Raw genomic sequence first — 17,738 nt, 5'->3', positions numbered from 1 at the left:
GATTAGCAAGGATTGATAGTAGTGAAACGAATCTTGGCGCAAACCTACCTCTATGCCACTATGGTTATGACCAGGAATATCACTTTCTATGGTAGGAGTAGGGGCGATAAGACGTCGCGCGAGACCACAAACACACATGCACTGCCGGGTACACCGGCACGCACACGCATTCACATACAGATGCAATACGCAACGTTGATTGGTTGGTCGCCAGCGCCGAATGGCAGCCGAACAATCAGCCGAAGTACACGAGTAAATTACACTGCAAATCGCTTCCGATATACAACAAAGAGCAGAGATTTTATAAATAGAAACCCTGACTAAATACTAGTGTAAAATGTAACTGTAGATCCTCTGGTATCCCATGTCCATTTTATCAATTTTTTAAACCAATCTACAATATTAAAGTGTGGTTTACATTTTGCAAATATCCAAGAGTAGTAGAAATGTTCATATACTTGTACTCCACACTCGACTCAGGAATCTTTTGAACGAGTGTGAGAGCTCCAGCAAGGCAGACACAGCTGCAATTTCTTGCAGTGTCGGCAGCAACGCAGCGTTTACGACCATAACAAAGTACCACAAATTTTTTGTTATTTAAGACTAAAAAACACTCGCGCAAATCACTTCATACTTGGTTCTTAGAGCGAACACATCGAACCCGCGGGAGAGTCAGAAACAAAAAGTTGAAATTGCAAGACATTCGAAAGCGGCTCCAAGCAAAAGAAAAATACATTTCCATACGAACCAAATATGCAATTCAAGTGAAATTTTTGTGCCAGGGAAAATGTGCATAAAGTTGTAGATTCGCGATCTAGAAGCTGCCCAAGTGCATCCAAGTGCCCAAAAACAGTAAACTTTCAATTACAAATCAGGCAAAGCGATTTGACTTCGATTCAATTAGGAACGAGTAAGATGTCAAGTGTTGAGTGCTGTGAGAAGTGCGGCCGGAGCAGGAGGGTGCTGCTGCTGATGGTGGTGCTGATGTCCATGTCGAGGGACTGTCAGGCATCGCGCTTCAACCACTCGGCGTTCATGGACGGTGTCCAGTCGGTGGTGGTGAATCCCTACAATCGCACCATCCTAAACATGTTCGACCTGACCGAGGAGCAAATCCAGAGCATTCAGAATCGCAGCAATCCCAACACCAAGGACGAGGCAACCCAGTCCTCCAATCACCAATATCTAGAGCACGTCGCCTCGCAGCGGTGAGTACCTGGCTCGACACTTGTCAAAGCATTTGCCAAGCGTCTGTCAATCATATCATTGTAGTCCGCCTATTAGGTCCCGAGAATCTATTAAAAGGCAGTACGCGGCACGGGCAACTGACCAGCAGAGCGAAATGTTTCTTTAATCATTTATAAATGTGTTCAAAAAGTACTAGCAGAAAAATTAATTGTAAACAAAGTTTTAAAACAAATGCACATTGCAATGAATCGGCGAATACGGGTGTGTATCTACTAGAGTGGGCCGGATTCAATCTGTAAACACATTTTGCAGCTGCCGATATTGAAACAAAAATATTCGCAATTTTCTCCGTGCGCGATTAGTGCAGATCTTGAATCTGAAATCCGCTCAAGGCTAAACACATTTATGCAATTCTCGAATGGGTCCAACCACCTCGAATGAATTTTGAAACGTGTGCTTCGTATAGTATTGAAAATTGTTCATCTTACGCTTCGGCTAACATTTTTGCAAATGCCAAGATCCAGCAGGGAATAAATAAATATCTATACAAATTGGAAATTCTGTCTGCAATTAATATTTCCGCACGTGTTAACATTATTATATTTTCAGCTGCAGTTCAATTATTAAATAAAATTTACTGTAATGAAAAAATATGTATACAATTATGGAAAGGCTTTAATGCCTTTGGATTCTCCAGATGGACCGCAAAGCTAACATTTTATTGAATGGTTTTCTATCTTAAATCGGTCATCTAATGACCACTAGTAGTTTATGACAAGCAAAAGCATCCAAGAGGGTAGGGAACCTTTCTCAATGGTTGCCAATCCGTGAGACATTGTATCGCCCATACAAATGCGATGCTGCCACAGACATCTCTCAGACGGAAATCTATCAATGGTATCTGTTGTATCCATCAGATACTGTAGTACAACTGTCGCGACGCCGCTGCACAATGCAGACACACGCACACAGCCACATTTACACACACACACACACAGCTGCATGTTGCAGCCGTCGCAGTCGGCGGCGACCTCTGTATCTTTGCGAGCGTCTGTCCATTCGTCCACTCGTCCACTCGTCCATCCGTGCGCCCGCCGGCTGTCTGGCAAATGTCTGGGAGCAGTCTGGGCCATGCTAGCTCTGGCTCTGACTACGGCTCCGTTAATGAACTTTTTGTAGGTCGTTGCTATGCGAGACCGTCTACGTTTCCACAAACATATGTATGTACATATGTAATATGTACAGATGTACATATGTACAATACGCCTACAATGAATGGGTTTGACTCAAACATATAATTGTGTGTGTGTGTGTGTGTGGAGCTCGTACGAGTACGAGTATAACAGCTGATATCTAAATTGTTTCATCTTGTTTGATTGCTTTGGCAGAGTAGAGTTCTGTTCCGCACAGACAGAGCAAAATGCATGACGTATGAGTAATATTGAGACAGTCAGTGTTCAGACATGCTTGTGCTCGTTCCTGTAGTCGCACTCCCCTCCCCGCAGACATCCCATCAGCCACCGTCATCCAACTTGCAGCTGAATGCAAACAGTTGTAGGCGTACTTTTGTGGCTACTAAGCGACGCTGTCGGTCTGAGTCGTTCACTGACTGACTGACTGACTGACTGCCGCCGCCCGACGTCTGCCCGACCAATGTTTGTTGCATGATAATGAAGTGCAACCGGCGAGACACTGTCTAGCCGTTTTCTGCTGCTGCTGCTGCTGTGGCCAAAGGCAACGGACTGCAAAACCACAGACCCAGACACAGAGGCGATGCATTCAAAGATATTTGAGAGCCCCAGCCTCAGACTCAGACTTAACTTCAGGCCTCAGCCTCAGGCCTCAGCTTGAATGGAGGCCAATGCAAATTTTGGTCTCAGTCTATTGCCGTATCGTATTTTTCGCTCTTGCTGCCTATGCACCTGTGCCAATGCCTTGAACTCTGCCTGTGCGCATGCCCAATGTGGAATTCATGCAGATGACCTGCGTGACTCACGCACGAAAAGTCATCTACAGATACAGCTCCTCTAGGCTGCAATCAGGGACTAGGACTGGGAGAATGCCAGACCGACAGACCAATAATATGTACATATATACATATGTGTGAATGTCTAGACGGGTGCCCAGACAGACGGCACGACTCAACGGGTTTTCAAGTTCATGCCACAGCACCTCCAGACAGTCTGAGGCAAGTCAACTCCGCAGCGGGCCATTTTGTCTGGAATTTCTTGGCCAGACAGATTCGATGCGATCGTAGCATAAACATGAACCAAAAAACGCCAAAGGCGTTTCCACTCGAAGCGACTCAACTTGGCTCAGTTTCGGTGCAGACTGCCAACCGACCAGATCTGAACATGTTTCATAATTTTTTCGGCTAGACAAACTGCGCCTCAGGCAATTCCAAATGACCAAAAAACAATTAATCTCTTATTTTCGCACACACTTTTGTTCATTTCGGCTTCTTTTGTGTGCCCCCATTGTTGTTCCTGGTAAAATCACACAAAAAAAGGTATAATAAAGTGAAATAAAAGAAAAGAAAAAGTCATTTGATCAACTTTTGCCAGGCGCGTCTCAATTACCGATCCAGACATATACAATTGTCCAATTTTCTGTGTGTGTGGAGAACGGGAGTGTGCTGTGGACAGATTAGATCATAGCTAAGTAACTATTGTTGTCTTGTCTTGTCTGCTCTGCTCTGCTCTGCTCTGCTCTGCCCCACTCTGATTTTATCTTGTCCGGTATGGTCTCTCGTCTGTGGTCTGCCCTGTGGTCACGATGATTCCACTGCCACATAGAGAGGAGCCATGCCAAGGGGGGAGGGTGAAGAACAGGCACAACAGACACACATTTATTTGTCTCGATCTCAATGGGTTTTTAAGTGACACAAGTCTGCCTGCTCCACTATGCACATTTAGCTCATAATCAACTTTAGAAAATGTCCCGAATAAGCCAGAACCCATGAGGGTGCGGCCGGGAGGGGAGGCATTTAATCAGCGCAAGTGCCTCGGACTAGTTCCTATATTCCACAATAGCACACACTATGCCGAAGTTTATAGCCACTTTAATCGATTTATTTCATGTACTAATATTAGGCAATTTATGAACTATTCTTGGCGACACTCTTTGACACTTCCACAGTTCCAGTTTCGAAAACAAACGTTCATTTGGCATACCATTGCTGTGGTTGAAATCTATATTTGTTGGAAATAGCTTTAATCTATGCCCTTGCGGCTTTATCATCCATTCGGCTCTATTAAGTAGCCAATAAACCGAAACTTCTTTTATCTCAACTATTTCAATTGAATTATGTTCCCAACTCAGGTCCAAAGTTGGCGGCTTATCTCTCGGCAACACTGATTTCTAGAAGCGCAAAAAAAAGATAATCAGGGCTTGAATTTAATAGTAAATAGCACAGGTACGAGTAGATTGTGCGGGGGGCCACGATAGTGTCGGTATCGTGGAATACTTGTTGGAAATAGTGTTTGCTCATTGGTGCTTTTTACAAGAGCCGGGTCGGTCCACTCTACTGCCCTCAATCCTAATCGAAGGAGCTCGAGGCAATATCAACCCAAAATACATATATTAAATCCAGAATTAGAATTTGCCTATTCACTGATGTCGGGTTAAATTGAATCAAATGGGGCAACCGGAGTGGCAGTTTTCCAGTCAGATTGTCAGATTGTCAGACTGCCTCTTGCCGTCGGTCTGCCTCTTGCCTATGTAATGGCGGCAGCGCTCAAATGTCAATTAAGAGAGCTTTACATAAACACTTGAACTAAATTTCTTCAGTGGACGGACAAAAGGCTGGACTGGGCATACGAGTGTTGGAAATGGTGAACTATGAGGCGTAGATGATCGAACATTTGGTGTCTTTTCCTTTGCAGTCTGAACGAGATATTCAAGCGGCTGCACAAGGCAATTTCGAATGAGCCCAATGTCAACAGGTCAGCGGAGAAAGCCGGCTATCCCATCTGCAATGGAGAGACGAGCATCCCCAACTGGCAGCAAGCCAACAACGTCACCCTTCAGTTTGCCAGCAGCGTCTTTGATCACAACGGGGACCGGCCCAGCAGCGCCCTGCTGCGTCTATACAAGACGCACCCCGGGCAAAGTCCCAGCCACAGCCAGAGCCAGGAGAGTACGGAGCAGCCCGCGGCCACACTCTGCCCAGACCAGGCGCAGGTGGGTCCTCAGATCCGAGTGACCGTCTCCATTGTGCATCAGCAGAAGAAGAAACGTAAGTTAGGTGTGTGCAGCCAGCGGGATGTTACGTCTGTCAGTACCTCTAATCCACCGAATGCATCCCTCTGCTCCTCAACAGAGCGCAAGAAGCGCACCTGCAACACCACCATGTTCAGCGCAGGCATGACCGGATGGGTAGAGATCGATGTTAAGTGCGCCCTGGCCTACTGGGAGCAGCAGCAGCGCCAGCAGCAGCAGCAGCAGCAGCAGCACCAACAGTTGCTGCCCAGCGTTGTGGGAATGCTAATGATCGAGGTCCACGACGACGAGGAGAACCCGCTCAAGCCGGGCCTCTACTTTGAGCCACCCACTTGCGATCAGGCAGGTAAGCGTGTTGTTTGCCATGTCTAACTAACTCCCCAAGACCGGGTGTAGATCTCTCCCAGTCTCTCACTCTCATTATCTTTCTCTCACCATCTCCCAGTATCTCTATCGGTCTCTCTCTCTATCACTCACTCACTCTCTCGATCGCTCAGTCAGTAGCCGAGACAGGCCCCTTTTCCCCATCAGAGCGTATTTGAATTTATTTACATTCTCGAAAGGTCAATACTCAGAGAGCGTTTTTTGGGGGCCGGACACAAAGCAGACACCCAAAATTGTGCTGATAAGGCGACAAATCAAAATACAATTCCGAACCACCGAAGAAAACCAACAAAATAAAAGGGAGGAAGGGAAAACCTTGTCGTCTGCTGTCTGCTAGATGTGGGCAGTCAGCAAAAGGCCGCATTCGAGTAGTCTCGCAGAAAAACAACAACAAATCCGTCTGGATAGCTTTCGAAGTGGTTTCAGGGTTGTTCTGTCCGTTCGTCCGTCTGGAATTTGAAATTCATGAGGTGTAAAAGTGGAGCGGAAGTAAAGTCTGGACTTACAAAGGCCCCGAGTTTTATTCATGAATTGAGAGTTTTCTTAATGGATCGGTAAGATACTCGCACACACGACAGCTGCGGATTCAGCTGAAGGTTTAGCTACGATGTAATACTAATCGCTTATACGCACCGTTGTGCGCTCTGCTCTTTTGCCATGCCATGCTCGGCTTTATGTGTTGTTCAGTTTTGGGCGCTTTTTGCTGGCTTTGTCCAGCTTACTGTTCTTATTGTTGCGTTTGCTATTTTTGTCGTTTTGCATGATGATCTTTTGAGTGATTTTCTCACTGCATTGCATGCCTCGAGCTCCAGCAGCACCGAACCATCAGGCGATATTAATATGATCTCTCCACGTGTATCTTTCAGACCCTGCTGTCCCATGGAACGCATACGGATCAAAGACGTTTGTGCCTTATCTGGAAAGTCGGTCAATGCCCAGGTAAGCAGATGCCATTGCCACGTCATAATCTCGCGTTACCCAAACCGTTCGATATGTGAGGAAATTCCATTACTTCGGTCGGCCCAAAAGTATGCAATAATAAATTAAACATATACCGATCCGGTTTCGTACACTGCAGCATTTGTCATCCCAACCCATCTCTGTAGGCGAGAAGTGCATAGAAATAATCAAAAATGCTTGTATCTCCCCACAGATACCCAAGGATAGATGTTGGCTTTAACGGCAGCACATCGTTATCGCTCAATAACTGCTTGAAGAGCATACACAGTATCCCGAAGAGCAAGAGCTACATCAGCCCCGAGTCAACCACACCCAATTCACTAACAATGGACAATTTGCTCGACGAGACCAGTGAGACGGAGAGCCAGCAGGAGAAGGAGCGCGAGAGGGAGCGCGAGCGGGAACAGGTCCCACTGGTCCACCAGCATCACAGACGCCATCACCATAGTCACCAGCAGCACTCAGCCGAATCGGAGTCAGCGGCTGCCCAGACGGAGAGCGAGGTGGAGGCCGAGGAACTGTTGGCAGCGGCAAGCAACAGCGAGCCAATGGAACCGATGTCCAATCATCATCAGCATCGGGTGCTCAACCATCACCACACCACGCACCATCATACTAGCGGTCGCCATCATCACAAGCACCACCACTTGATGGCCCACAAGCAGGAGTAGATCGGCTGCGTTATCCTAGTGCCCAGCCCCATATCACGCGCATATTTTGTCTCTCCCTCGCCTACCCACACATACATATACATACATAGTATATGCTGGTCTTATTATATTTTTTTTTGTTTTCGTTTGTATCTTTAGGGCCAGTTGACTTAACTAGTTTTTAGTTCGTCGGTTTCCTAACCCAACCATAAGCAAACGCATAAACACACGCATAAGCGCGAACCCTGTGCAGGGTTATACAATTGTAGTAATGATAATTTACAATTCGTTTTAAGTTAAACAAATTTTTGGTCGAAATTTGTATTATTAATGGATTAAATCTCTCTTATATTAGGAGTCTGTGATTTAGATGTGGTTGCAAATTCGCCAATTTTTTGCTACAATTGAATTATACAACAAATTAATGGAACCCACACACAAGAAAACATTTTATACGAATATAATTATTAATTACACTTAGAGTTGCCCTTGCCTTAGTCCAAAATTAATCGCTGCTATGCCTTAACAGAGCATTAGAATACATACTAGACTTCTGCACAAGCCCCAGCCCCCAGAGGACATGCATTTTCGACTAATTTGCGATTCATCAACGAACATTGGCCCGTGCCTGTGAAGTTGAAGGTATTCAAAAGATTTGTTATAGTATGTATACACATTATGTAAGTCACTAGGTTAAAAAGTGCCTTCCTGCGTAACGGAACCCCAGAGCCTGATTCCCTGTTCTTAATCTCAATATTTCTATTAGTAAAGGGCTTCTGTTTGTTTTGTTTGTAAGACTTCATAATGAACTTTAAATGGAATTTGAACACACGGTCATTAAGTCAAACAATAGCTATTAAAGGCGTAATCCTCCATACAATACCATACCATACCACACCATACCATACCACTCGATCATCAGCAACTAAGTACATTTGTAAATCTATAAAAAAGATCTAATACAATTTAAAAATATATATGTAAAAGTAAACTATTTTGTACGAATTGTCAATTATGGAGAAGGGACAAGCGACTGTAGCGTAACGCACCATTATCCTCATCCAGTCCACGTTGCGCTACTGGATCTGATAAAGGGGCTCGTGTCGAACGATAAGATATGCTTCCTTTCGTGCGAGTCCCGATTAGATAGAGCTACTTCAACTTTGCACTTTGCGATCTACAGCGCCCTGCATATTTATGACACCCAGTGCTTGGCTTGGGCCATCAATTGGGACATCTGTTTAATCGCAGCCACCTTGGTGAACCTGTAAGGAATGCGGCAGCTCCACTACACATCAGCATATCGCAATCTCAATCAGCTGCCTCCTCCAACGTCATCGTTATCACAAGCAATCTGTGGGGAGTTATATGGCCACACAGCGGCTCTCGGTTTCGTGTGCTTCGTTTTCATTTAACAACCACCTGATAAAGCAATAAACATGTCAACACTATTGCCTTTTCAAAGCTACACTGCGATCGCATGAGCAGCAAAATAAATCTGTTTGGGTATACCAGGCAGGAGGGGGCGGCATAGAAGCTGAATTGATTCTTTGAGTGTATGGAAAATAAATAAAGTACCGACTGTCGGATACCGCAACAAAAAGCAGTCTTTACAGGGTTTTTAAACTTGAATGGATAATCAAAAGATCGTTTATATATAGTTCCTGCCTATCTCAGAAACCTCTTCTGGTTTGACTTTGCGTTAAACGATTCAAATCGCAAAGTATAGTATACAGATTAGTTAATCGTAAATACTTCGATGTGCCTGTGACAATCTATATGGAACTGATATGCTCCGCACTCTCAGTTGGTTACGTTTTTTTAAGCGCCCCAATGAAGTTGGGAGAGTTTAGTATGGCCGCAACTGCCAAACGAGAACAATGGTAGAGCAGAGCAGTTAGCCCCGTCGTCACAGTGCCCAAATCAGTTAAGCGAAGCAAATGCACTAAAAACATCCATCAGTATTCGGGCAGTACGCACGTTTCTACGACTTTGAAAACTCGTTTGTGCCGCTCCAAACGATAGCATAAATTAAACACGAAAACAACAACAGAGTATAAAGGTGAATTAACTGGCGTAAAACGAATGCAAAGCTGAAATTATACTACATATAGGCAGATTTTGAATATTATTTACACAAGTGATTCAAACCGTATATCCCACTCGTATCGCCTCTGTTTTCGTTACAACTGTAAGCTGTGTTTTCTCCAGTGACTAATAACATTCTGGCCAATAAATGGTATTATGGTTCCTTGGAACGGGGATATATCATAACTTTAGTGTGCGATTATAAATTAGTGTATGATTAGCGATTTCACGAGTTCTGATTAAAGGAATTTTGATTCTGCTATCAGCTCGGACAACGCTTTCGCGGCCTTCAAGACGAATTACCTACCTCTAAGTGAACGACCACACGACCGGGCAGAGCCATAAAATCCATAGGAAATAATTGCTATATACATATACTTACTATATTACGAGTGACAGTTGAAGTGGCATATTTACGGCACAAAACAGAGTGGTTTACGATCGATGATTCGCCCTCAACCTTAACACGAGTTCGTTAGATAGTGGCTAAAGTGTCGATCCAGGATCAGTTTTAGATAATGCGTTGGCAACCAGCAACAAGCAAGCAACCAATTGGTGGACAGGCCCACGTGGAGCTATGCAATCTGATTTCCTGACTTATCGCCCGCTCCTGGAGTGCAGCTGTCCCATCGTGATTTGAAGCCAAAACCCCCAATCGGCGGTCACTTGAGGCCGAAATTGTGATACAGATAATGCGAACATTGCGATGTCGAATAACCATTTTGGGGGTATTTTTTCTTACAGATGACAACGGATACGTCAAAGGGAGCCATAAACAATGGCTACGAACTGGATCATGTAAGTTTAGATAGATATAGAAAGCGCATGAGCACCTTTTCATTGGTTGTTCATCTCTGCAGAGTGAACTGGACATAGCAAGTGTGGAACCATTCAAGGAAATCCCACAGGATGGCCTGGAGCTAAACCTGCCACGAAAGATGGAAGACGAAAAGGGATTCTTCAACCAAAATCCAAAAATAGCACGCATCGTGAGGATTTCATTGTACATTCTATTGCACCTTGTGGTCGTGGGCTACTTCTCGTATGCCACCTATCACTATAATGACCTCAGTAAGCACGAATCGTATTACTCATTGTACCCCCAACTGAACTCTTTTCGAATCTGTTTTGCAGGGAACTACGAATGCTACTGGGGACTCTCAGATAATCCGCTTTGTGGCATCAACTTCTGCTCTGGCTATGGCATGCTCCTGCTGCTGCTGGGATTCATCTACCTTGGCCTGTTTTACTATTATATATTCAAGCCCAGAGTGGGTCTCTGGCTGCACAGGGAGTTCCTCAAACCGGCAGCCCAGAAGTGGCACAGCTTTAGCAGAACCAGGTAAAGTACTTTGAAATGTTCGCGAAAGAGTCGATAACATTATGTTGTGCTTCACAGGGTTGTCTCGCTGGTCTGCATTGCCTTGCTGCTGCTCCTCCTGGCCATCTTTTTGTACTTCGAGACTAAGGATGAGCCGCAGAAACTGGTGTCGCTGGTGGCCCCCTGCTTCTTCATCCTGTGTGGCTATTGCTTCTCCACGAAACGCAGCGCCATCAAGTGGCGCATTGTGATCACAGGCATCACCTGCCAGTTCCTGCTGGGCATATTCTGCATTCGCTGGGAGGTTGGGCGGAATATCTTCGACTGTCTGGGCCAGAAGGTGGCCACGTTCCTCGACTACGCCAAGGATGGTGCTCAGTTCGTCTTCGGTGACTTCCTCATTCAGGCCGAAGTCTTCGCGTTCGCCATTCTGCCCGTGATATTCTTCTTCAGCTTCTTCATTTCCATTCTGTACTACATGGGCGCCATGCAGTGGGTGGTCATAAAACTGGGCTGGATACTGCAGCAGATATTGGGCACCACCGTATGCGAGAGCGTGACCGCTGCGGCCAACATCTTCCTGGGCATGTCCGAGAGTCCCCTGCTCATCCGGCCTTACATCAACAAGCTGACCAAGAGCGAGATACACAGCATAATGGTGTCCGGATTTGCCACCGTGTCCGGCACTGTGCTGGCGGCCTACCTGTCCTTCGGGGCATCCGCCGCCCATTTAATAACCTCCTCGGTAATGGCTGCCCCGGCCACTTTGGCAATCTCGAAACTCTACATGCCCGAGACCGAGGAGAGTCAGACCACATCGGAGTCCATTGAGCTGGAGAAATCGTAAGTCCCTCAACTATCCATTGAGAGAATGCAGCTTGACCTTTTCCACACACACACACAGGCAGGACTCGTCCCTACTAGATGCTGCGTCCAGCGGTGCCAGCAATGCCGTGCCCATTGTCCTGGGCATCATTGCCAACATCGTGGCGTTTGTAGCTTTTGTCGCCTTCCTCAACGGCATTGTCAATTGGCTGGGATATCTGGTGGGTGTCGACGATATAGACTTTGAGTGGATATTCTCCAAGCTGTTCATTCCGCTCGTCTGGGCCATGGGCGTGCCGAGCCAAGACTGTAATCTCGTTGCCAAGGTCGTGGCCACAAAGACGATAATCAACGAGTTCGTGGCCTACGAACGACTGGGCGCATATATAAAATCCGGCGAAATCACAGTAAGTTTTGGCCATACACAACTATTCACTAATCGTCAATGAATCGATTTAGGCTCGCAGCGCTGGCATTGCCACGTTTGCCATCTGCGGCTTTGCCAATCCCAGTTCGCTGGGTATCCTCATTGGATCCCTGAGTGCCATGGCCCCGCATCGACGCTCCACCATCACATCGGTGGCATTCAGAGCCTTTGTTGTAGGCAGCATTGTGTGCTTTGTGTCTGCCAGTTTCGCAGGTCAGCAGACTATAGTTCTAACCATAGAATGAACACTACTTAATGTGCTTTCAACGCTTCTTACAGGCATACTTTTACAAGAAGACGACGAAAGGACGAACTACAACAAGATCATACAGAAATTGAGTCGTAATTCCACCCACGTCTAGGAATACACAGGTTTAGATCTTAGATCTTTATAGATAAATATCTGATCAACTTAAGAATAATAAAAACAACGCTTTATTTATGAAACTGATAAGAGGAGAGATAGTAAATAAACCATTTCATTGAGTAATTGAGTAATTGAGGGATAAATCTAATGACAGCCATTATCATTTTACAAGTTTTTCGGTGACACTATCAGGCTATCCTGACTTATAACATCGAATAAATATACAAGTAAACACATAAATTTATTACATTTTGAGTTAGCTGATCAATCCAAAGCAATGGAACCACTAGATCCCGAGGAAGAACCCTCCAAAAAGAGGGCACTTCCAAAACTCTTGCTGCATATATTCTTTCACATTTTGTTGATTTCGTACTTCATTGCCGCAACAGTTGTTTACATAACATATGGTAAGTGTCGTAATTTATTTGTTTGCTTGATTTGTTATACTTACGTCATGATCACGCCCAGACAGCAACACCCGAAAATGTATTAGTCCGAGCAGTTCGGACGAGCCGGAGTCCTCGAACAACACTGCGAATGCAACAGATAGTGATGGAGATAAGGAGGACGAGACCAAATTTAAAGCGTTTATTCTATGCAAAATGAACTGGTGCCATGGCTACGGGTTTCTCATATGTTTCTTTGTTACTTTCTATATCCTTTGGCTGTACTACTGGGTATTCAAGCCGTTCATCGGGCAAAAGTTGTATGACGAGAAGATCGATCCGGCCCTCGACAAATGGATTGAGTTCAGTCGCCAAAAGTGAGTTTTGTTCTGTTTCTTGTTGATCCGGTCCTTAAATGCGACCATGCTCACAGGGTAATCTCGTTGATAACGCTGCTAATTGTTATTGTCCTGGCGGTGGCCTATCTAATATTCGAGTGCCGCGACGATATGAACAAATTGATGGGTCTTGCGGGACCGGTGGTTTTCCTACTCATCGGGTTCGCCGCATCAAAGCATCACAAGGCCATTCCATGGAGAATCGTCACTCATGGCATCCTGGGACAGTTATTGATGGGCATTCTGTGCCTACGCTTGGCCTTTGGGCGAGACTTCTTTGACTGCGCTGGCGAGAAGGTGACAGTTTTCCTGAATTTTGCCGGCCACGGAGCCCGCTTTGTGTATGGCGATCGCATTTGCGATGAGTTCGTGTTTGCCTTTGCCATACTGGCGGTCATCTTCTTCTTCAGTGTTGTCACCTCCTGCCTGTACTATCTGGGCGTGATGCAGTTCATCCTGGGCGCTTTCGGGTTCCTGCTGCAGTCCATGGTCGGCACCACGGTCTGCGAGAGCGTCAATGCGGCCGGCAATGTGTTCTTGGGCATGTCCGAGAGTCCTCTGCTCATTCGACCGTATATCGATATACTCACAATGAGCGAGTTGCATACGATCTGCACCTCTGGCTATGCCACAGTGGCGGGAACCGTGCTCGGTGCTTATATTTCCTTTGGCGCGTCGCCAGCCTATCTCATCACGGCCAGTGTGATGGCGGCTCCGGCCTCGCTGGCGTTCTCCAAACTCTTCTATCCGGAGACGGAGGAGTCTCAAACTAGGTCAGAAAACATTCAGCTGGAGAAATCGTAAGTTTCAGTTTGATCTAACAACATCCGGCTATTCTGGTCTTCGTCTGCAGGCCAGACACTTCCATTCTGGATGCAGCAATCAGCGGCTCTGCAGCCGCTCTGATGATTGTCCTGGGTATTGTCTCGAACATAATTGCATTCCTGGCCATGGTTTACTTCTTCAGTGCCGTCATCGAGTGGTCGCTAGAGATGCTTGGCCAGGAGGAGATCACTTTGCTCTATTTGCTTAGCAAGTTGTTCATCCCACTGGTTTTCGTCATGGGTGTGCCGTCCTATGACTGTGAGCGAATTGGACTTGTGGTGGCCGAGAAGACGTTCATTAACGAGTTCGTGGCCTACAAGCACCTGGGCGAATTGATTAAAGGAAAAAAAGTTGATGTAAGCTCACCCCTCTCCAAGCTATCGAATCGAATCGAAACATTTCAGCTGTTCCTATGCTTGCAGAGTCGGAGCGCAGGAATTGCCACGTTCGCCCTCTGCGGATTCGCCAATCCGGGCTCTCTGGGCATTCTAATAGCAGCTCTCAGCGCCATGGCACCATCTAGACGCTCGGACATAACGCAAGTGGCGGTGCGCGCCTTCTTCGCTGGCAGTTTTGTCAGCTATACATCGGCATCGCTTGCTGGTAAGTTCGCATTTAACAGGAGCACTGGCAGGCTGCCATAAAGAAGCATTCGCACTTTATTAGGTATTCTCATTCAAGAACGAGACCTGCATACTATAAGCAATAGATTCTCACGCTATGTGGAGACCCACATGTCCGACGATGACATCCAGCACCAAATGCTGACTGTATAGCATGATCTCAATGTTCGAGGACTTTTTATTAAAGCTTATCAACGATCTACGGCTCTCAGAATGCTACACAAGTTGTCGACGACTCTCTTCACCTGCTCCCTATCCGCAGCATCCAAGCCGGCTATACTCTGGCCCAGCAGCAGCGAACTGTCGTGGAGTTCGCTTATGATTTCCTTGGGTGTTCTCTCGCTTCGCTTACGCTTCAGACTCCACGCTTTACAGTGGTGGCCCGTCTCACGCTTATAGCTCGATTTCGTCAACACTTTACAGTTTGTGACCGCTGCTTTGGTCACTGGCGTTAGTTTATGCAGCACTGTTTGCAACAAAAGGTGCCACTCTTTATCTATGGAGTGGCGTACACTAAATGCCCTCAGCTGTGCATCATTGCTGTTCTTGCAGGCATGCAGAAACTTCTGGACATGCCAGTTGTAGTGGCCGACAACTGGAGCTAGTCCCCGTAACAGCTGCAGCTGCACGGATGGGCTGGCTTGGCCCAGCAGCTTGAAGTATACACTGGTGAATGAGTCGTACTTTTCCTCACCAAGTAGCTTCTGCACGAAGTTAAATGTCTGCTGAAGCCACTTGGAACAGTCTGTCTTCGTTTGTTGTGCCAAGAGCTCCATGAGTGCTACCTGTTGGCAAACCACAACTTAGATATCCATACTCCAAGTACGAATCTACTCACCTCTTCATAGTAGAGTTCTATTTTATTTGGTGGGTCACTCCCCATGAGCTGCAATCGCTGCAACAGACTGTCCCCATATCTACTGTCTACAGGTGCAACAGCATGGAGATACCGGTAATTCTGTGCACTGAATGGGGGTAGCTCTCGCTTGCCCAAACCATGGAAATACTTCAGGAAGCGCTGCACATGCCACTGACTCGGGTTATGAGAGAACATTGCATACGCGTTGTTGCACTTGTTCCAGTAGTTAGTCGCCTGGACTAGTGTGTTTCTGTTCCAGCCCGGATTTAGCTCAACCAACCTGTAATATAGATAGGTAGGTCATAACCAGAATGAAAAGGGGATTAAGAAGGGTGCTAACCGAAAGGATAACATAAGTATATCTGCGCAGGCTTGGGATGTGACGGGATCCTCTTGAAATACACCAGTGCAAATATAATTGTTTAATTCCTCGCTTTCTGCCAAGCACAAAAGGCAGGAAAAGGCTTCAATTACTCGATCGTAGTGATCAACATTTACAAAGTGTGAGGCATCTGCGGGCGAAATACAAAAATGTAGCAAGAACGATCCATGTTAGGTTTTGTACCCCACCAGAATATACCTCTGAATATGTATTCAAATATTTTCTGCAATGTTTGACACGTATAGGGCGCCACGACTGCATTGTCTAAATTGACAACAGCTACAAAATCCAAGCAAAGATCAAAGAAGTCATGTTCTGCTTCCACCGGGTCGATGAGTGAAGCAACAAGCCGCTAAAATGTAGGCATTCGATTACAAAATATCTCAATAAATATGGTTACACTTGCCTCTTGAAAGTGCTGCAATGGATAAGCCAACTCATTGAGTTTCAGTAAACACGGTCGTATATATTTAGATACGAGTAATGGAATATCCGTGCCCAGATCTTGTGTCCTAAAAAAAGCATTATAATATACGAGAAAAGTGTGGAAATGAACCGACATACGTTGTGCCACTCATTAGCAGATCTATGAGGGTTTCCGAAACAGAAACGTCAACGTACTTCAACTCAGTCTTAAAGAGTTCGTACAGCATTAATAGATATGTATGCGTTACTTTCAGATACTCTTCAACCTTTCCCAAAGGCACAGTCAGTGTTTCCTGTAAAAAAAACAGTGATTTTTGGTACATTTTAACTAGTTAAATGGGCTGAAGAGTACTGACTTCCTTTTGGATTGTCTCCATTTGATTGAGAGCCGTGTCGCACAGATGCAGGATGGTTTCCTTCAGCCAATCAGGCATGGTCCCAACCTCCCAGTGGCCTCTATCGACATACTGCATGTAGTGCAGGCAAATATAGGTCATGGTTTTACTTGTTTTTATAAATGCCTGCAGATGGATTATCTTAGTGCCCAAGAATCCAGCTATCTCGCTCATCTGTTTGATCACTGTAAAAGAAAACCTTATGGCTGAGCAGTTCGTGGAAATTCTACGACTTACGAATTCCAATGACTTACGCGGTGTTATGCGAGGATTCACTTTCTTTGCACTGGCGGTCTCTTCAGTGAGCAGGGAAAGCACAGCCGAGTGTAGGCCGATGGCATTTGGAATATGTCCCTTCAGTACATTGCGGTTAGAGTTATTTTCACTGCAGGAAAATTCAATATGTTTTAGTCTTGTAAATGGAGCTGAATCGGCAACTCACCTTTCACACAGGTAGCCGTGCACGATGGAAAATAGTAAGTAGGCGGCTGCGTGTACCAGACGTCCGCCTGCCTTCTGCAATTTTTCCTTGGACGTTGTCATAAAATGCAGGGCCTCCGTAAGTACAGTGATCAAATCGCTGCAGTCCACTGATCTTGATGACATCTGAAAAAAAGATTTGAAGATTGGCTTACGGGTAGTAAACAGGGTGCATTTACTTACCATCGATTGAAACCAATCACACATTTCCTTAAATGCAGGAACACAGCATACCGCCTCATTAATATATGCCCCAAGTACTTTTTTAAGCCACAATGCCAGCACGGTCCCAGTCTTGACACTTTTATTCCTTATGCATTCGCTGCAGACTTTTAACGCCGACGCAACATCGATAAGGATAACAATGTCTTCTTGGTCTATGCTCTCTAACTCACTGAATGACACAGATATTTCTTGTTCACCTGAGTTTTCAGCCATTTCAATAGTGAATTATTTACATTTTAATGTTTTCGACCGATTGGCGCCAAAAATCACTCGATAACAAATCGAGTATAACAGAAATGTACTAGCGC

At 45.7% G+C, this 17,738-nt stretch overlaps 4 protein-coding genes across 6 annotated transcripts; 3 read left to right on the top strand and 1 right to left on the bottom strand.

Moving 5' to 3' along the window:
- The first annotated feature begins 624 nt into the window (after positions 1–624).
- LOC117590332 (protein anachronism) lies at positions 625–7,852 on the top strand. 3 transcript variants are annotated; one of them, XM_034282847.1, is made up of 5 exons: positions 625–1,208; positions 5,073–5,434; positions 5,510–5,751; positions 6,660–6,732; positions 6,947–7,103. In XM_034282847.1, the coding sequence occupies exons 1-5, from the start codon at positions 916–918 to the stop codon at positions 6,958–6,960; spliced, it is 984 nt and encodes a 327-aa protein (XP_034138738.1). In that variant the 5' UTR covers positions 625–915; the 3' UTR covers positions 6,961–7,103. The 3 variants fall into 3 exon arrangements, with proteins under 3 accessions (XP_034138738.1, XP_034138730.1, XP_034138721.1); XM_034282839.1 differs by having other exon boundaries at positions 626–1,208; positions 5,073–5,425; positions 5,510–5,755; positions 6,947–7,852; XM_034282830.1 differs by having other exon boundaries at positions 626–1,208; positions 5,510–5,755; positions 6,947–7,852.
- Positions 7,853–9,249: 1,397 nt separating this feature from the next.
- LOC117578802 (solute carrier family 28 member 3) lies at positions 9,250–12,515 on the top strand. The gene is made up of 8 exons (XM_034264531.1): positions 9,250–9,465; positions 10,236–10,289; positions 10,352–10,562; positions 10,626–10,833; positions 10,891–11,655; positions 11,717–12,044; positions 12,097–12,277; positions 12,344–12,515. The coding sequence occupies exons 2-8, from the start codon at positions 10,236–10,238 to the stop codon at positions 12,424–12,426; spliced, it is 1,830 nt and encodes a 609-aa protein (XP_034120422.1). The 5' UTR covers positions 9,250–9,465; the 3' UTR covers positions 12,427–12,515.
- A 163-nt stretch (positions 12,516–12,678) lies between these two features.
- On the top strand, positions 12,679–14,829 carry LOC117578803 (solute carrier family 28 member 3). Its single transcript, XM_034264532.1, has 6 exons — positions 12,679–12,838; positions 12,900–13,194; positions 13,251–14,015; positions 14,069–14,396; positions 14,463–14,643; positions 14,707–14,829. The coding sequence occupies exons 1-6, from the start codon at positions 12,709–12,711 to the stop codon at positions 14,814–14,816; spliced, it is 1,809 nt and encodes a 602-aa protein (XP_034120423.1). The 5' UTR covers positions 12,679–12,708; the 3' UTR covers positions 14,817–14,829.
- Positions 14,652–17,708, bottom strand: LOC117578801. Its single transcript, XM_034264530.1, has 10 exons — positions 17,389–17,708; positions 17,168–17,331; positions 16,980–17,110; positions 16,687–16,910; positions 16,469–16,623; positions 16,311–16,416; positions 16,103–16,256; positions 15,863–16,034; positions 15,502–15,802; positions 14,652–15,448 (listed from the first exon to the last, which is right to left on the bottom strand). The coding sequence occupies exons 1-10, from the start codon at positions 17,641–17,643 to the stop codon at positions 14,855–14,857; spliced, it is 2,256 nt and encodes a 751-aa protein (XP_034120421.1). The 5' UTR covers positions 17,644–17,708; the 3' UTR covers positions 14,652–14,854.
- Between the last annotated feature and the right edge of the window lie 30 nt (positions 17,709–17,738).

Source organism: Drosophila guanche, unplaced genomic scaffold, assembly GCF_900245975.1.
Source record: "Drosophila guanche unplaced genomic scaffold, DGUA_6, whole genome shotgun sequence".
NCBI lineage: Eukaryota > Metazoa > Arthropoda > Insecta > Diptera > Drosophilidae > Drosophila > Drosophila guanche.
The sequence above is the reverse complement of the archived record's forward strand: the minus strand, read 5'-3'. Positions and strand labels throughout refer to the sequence as shown.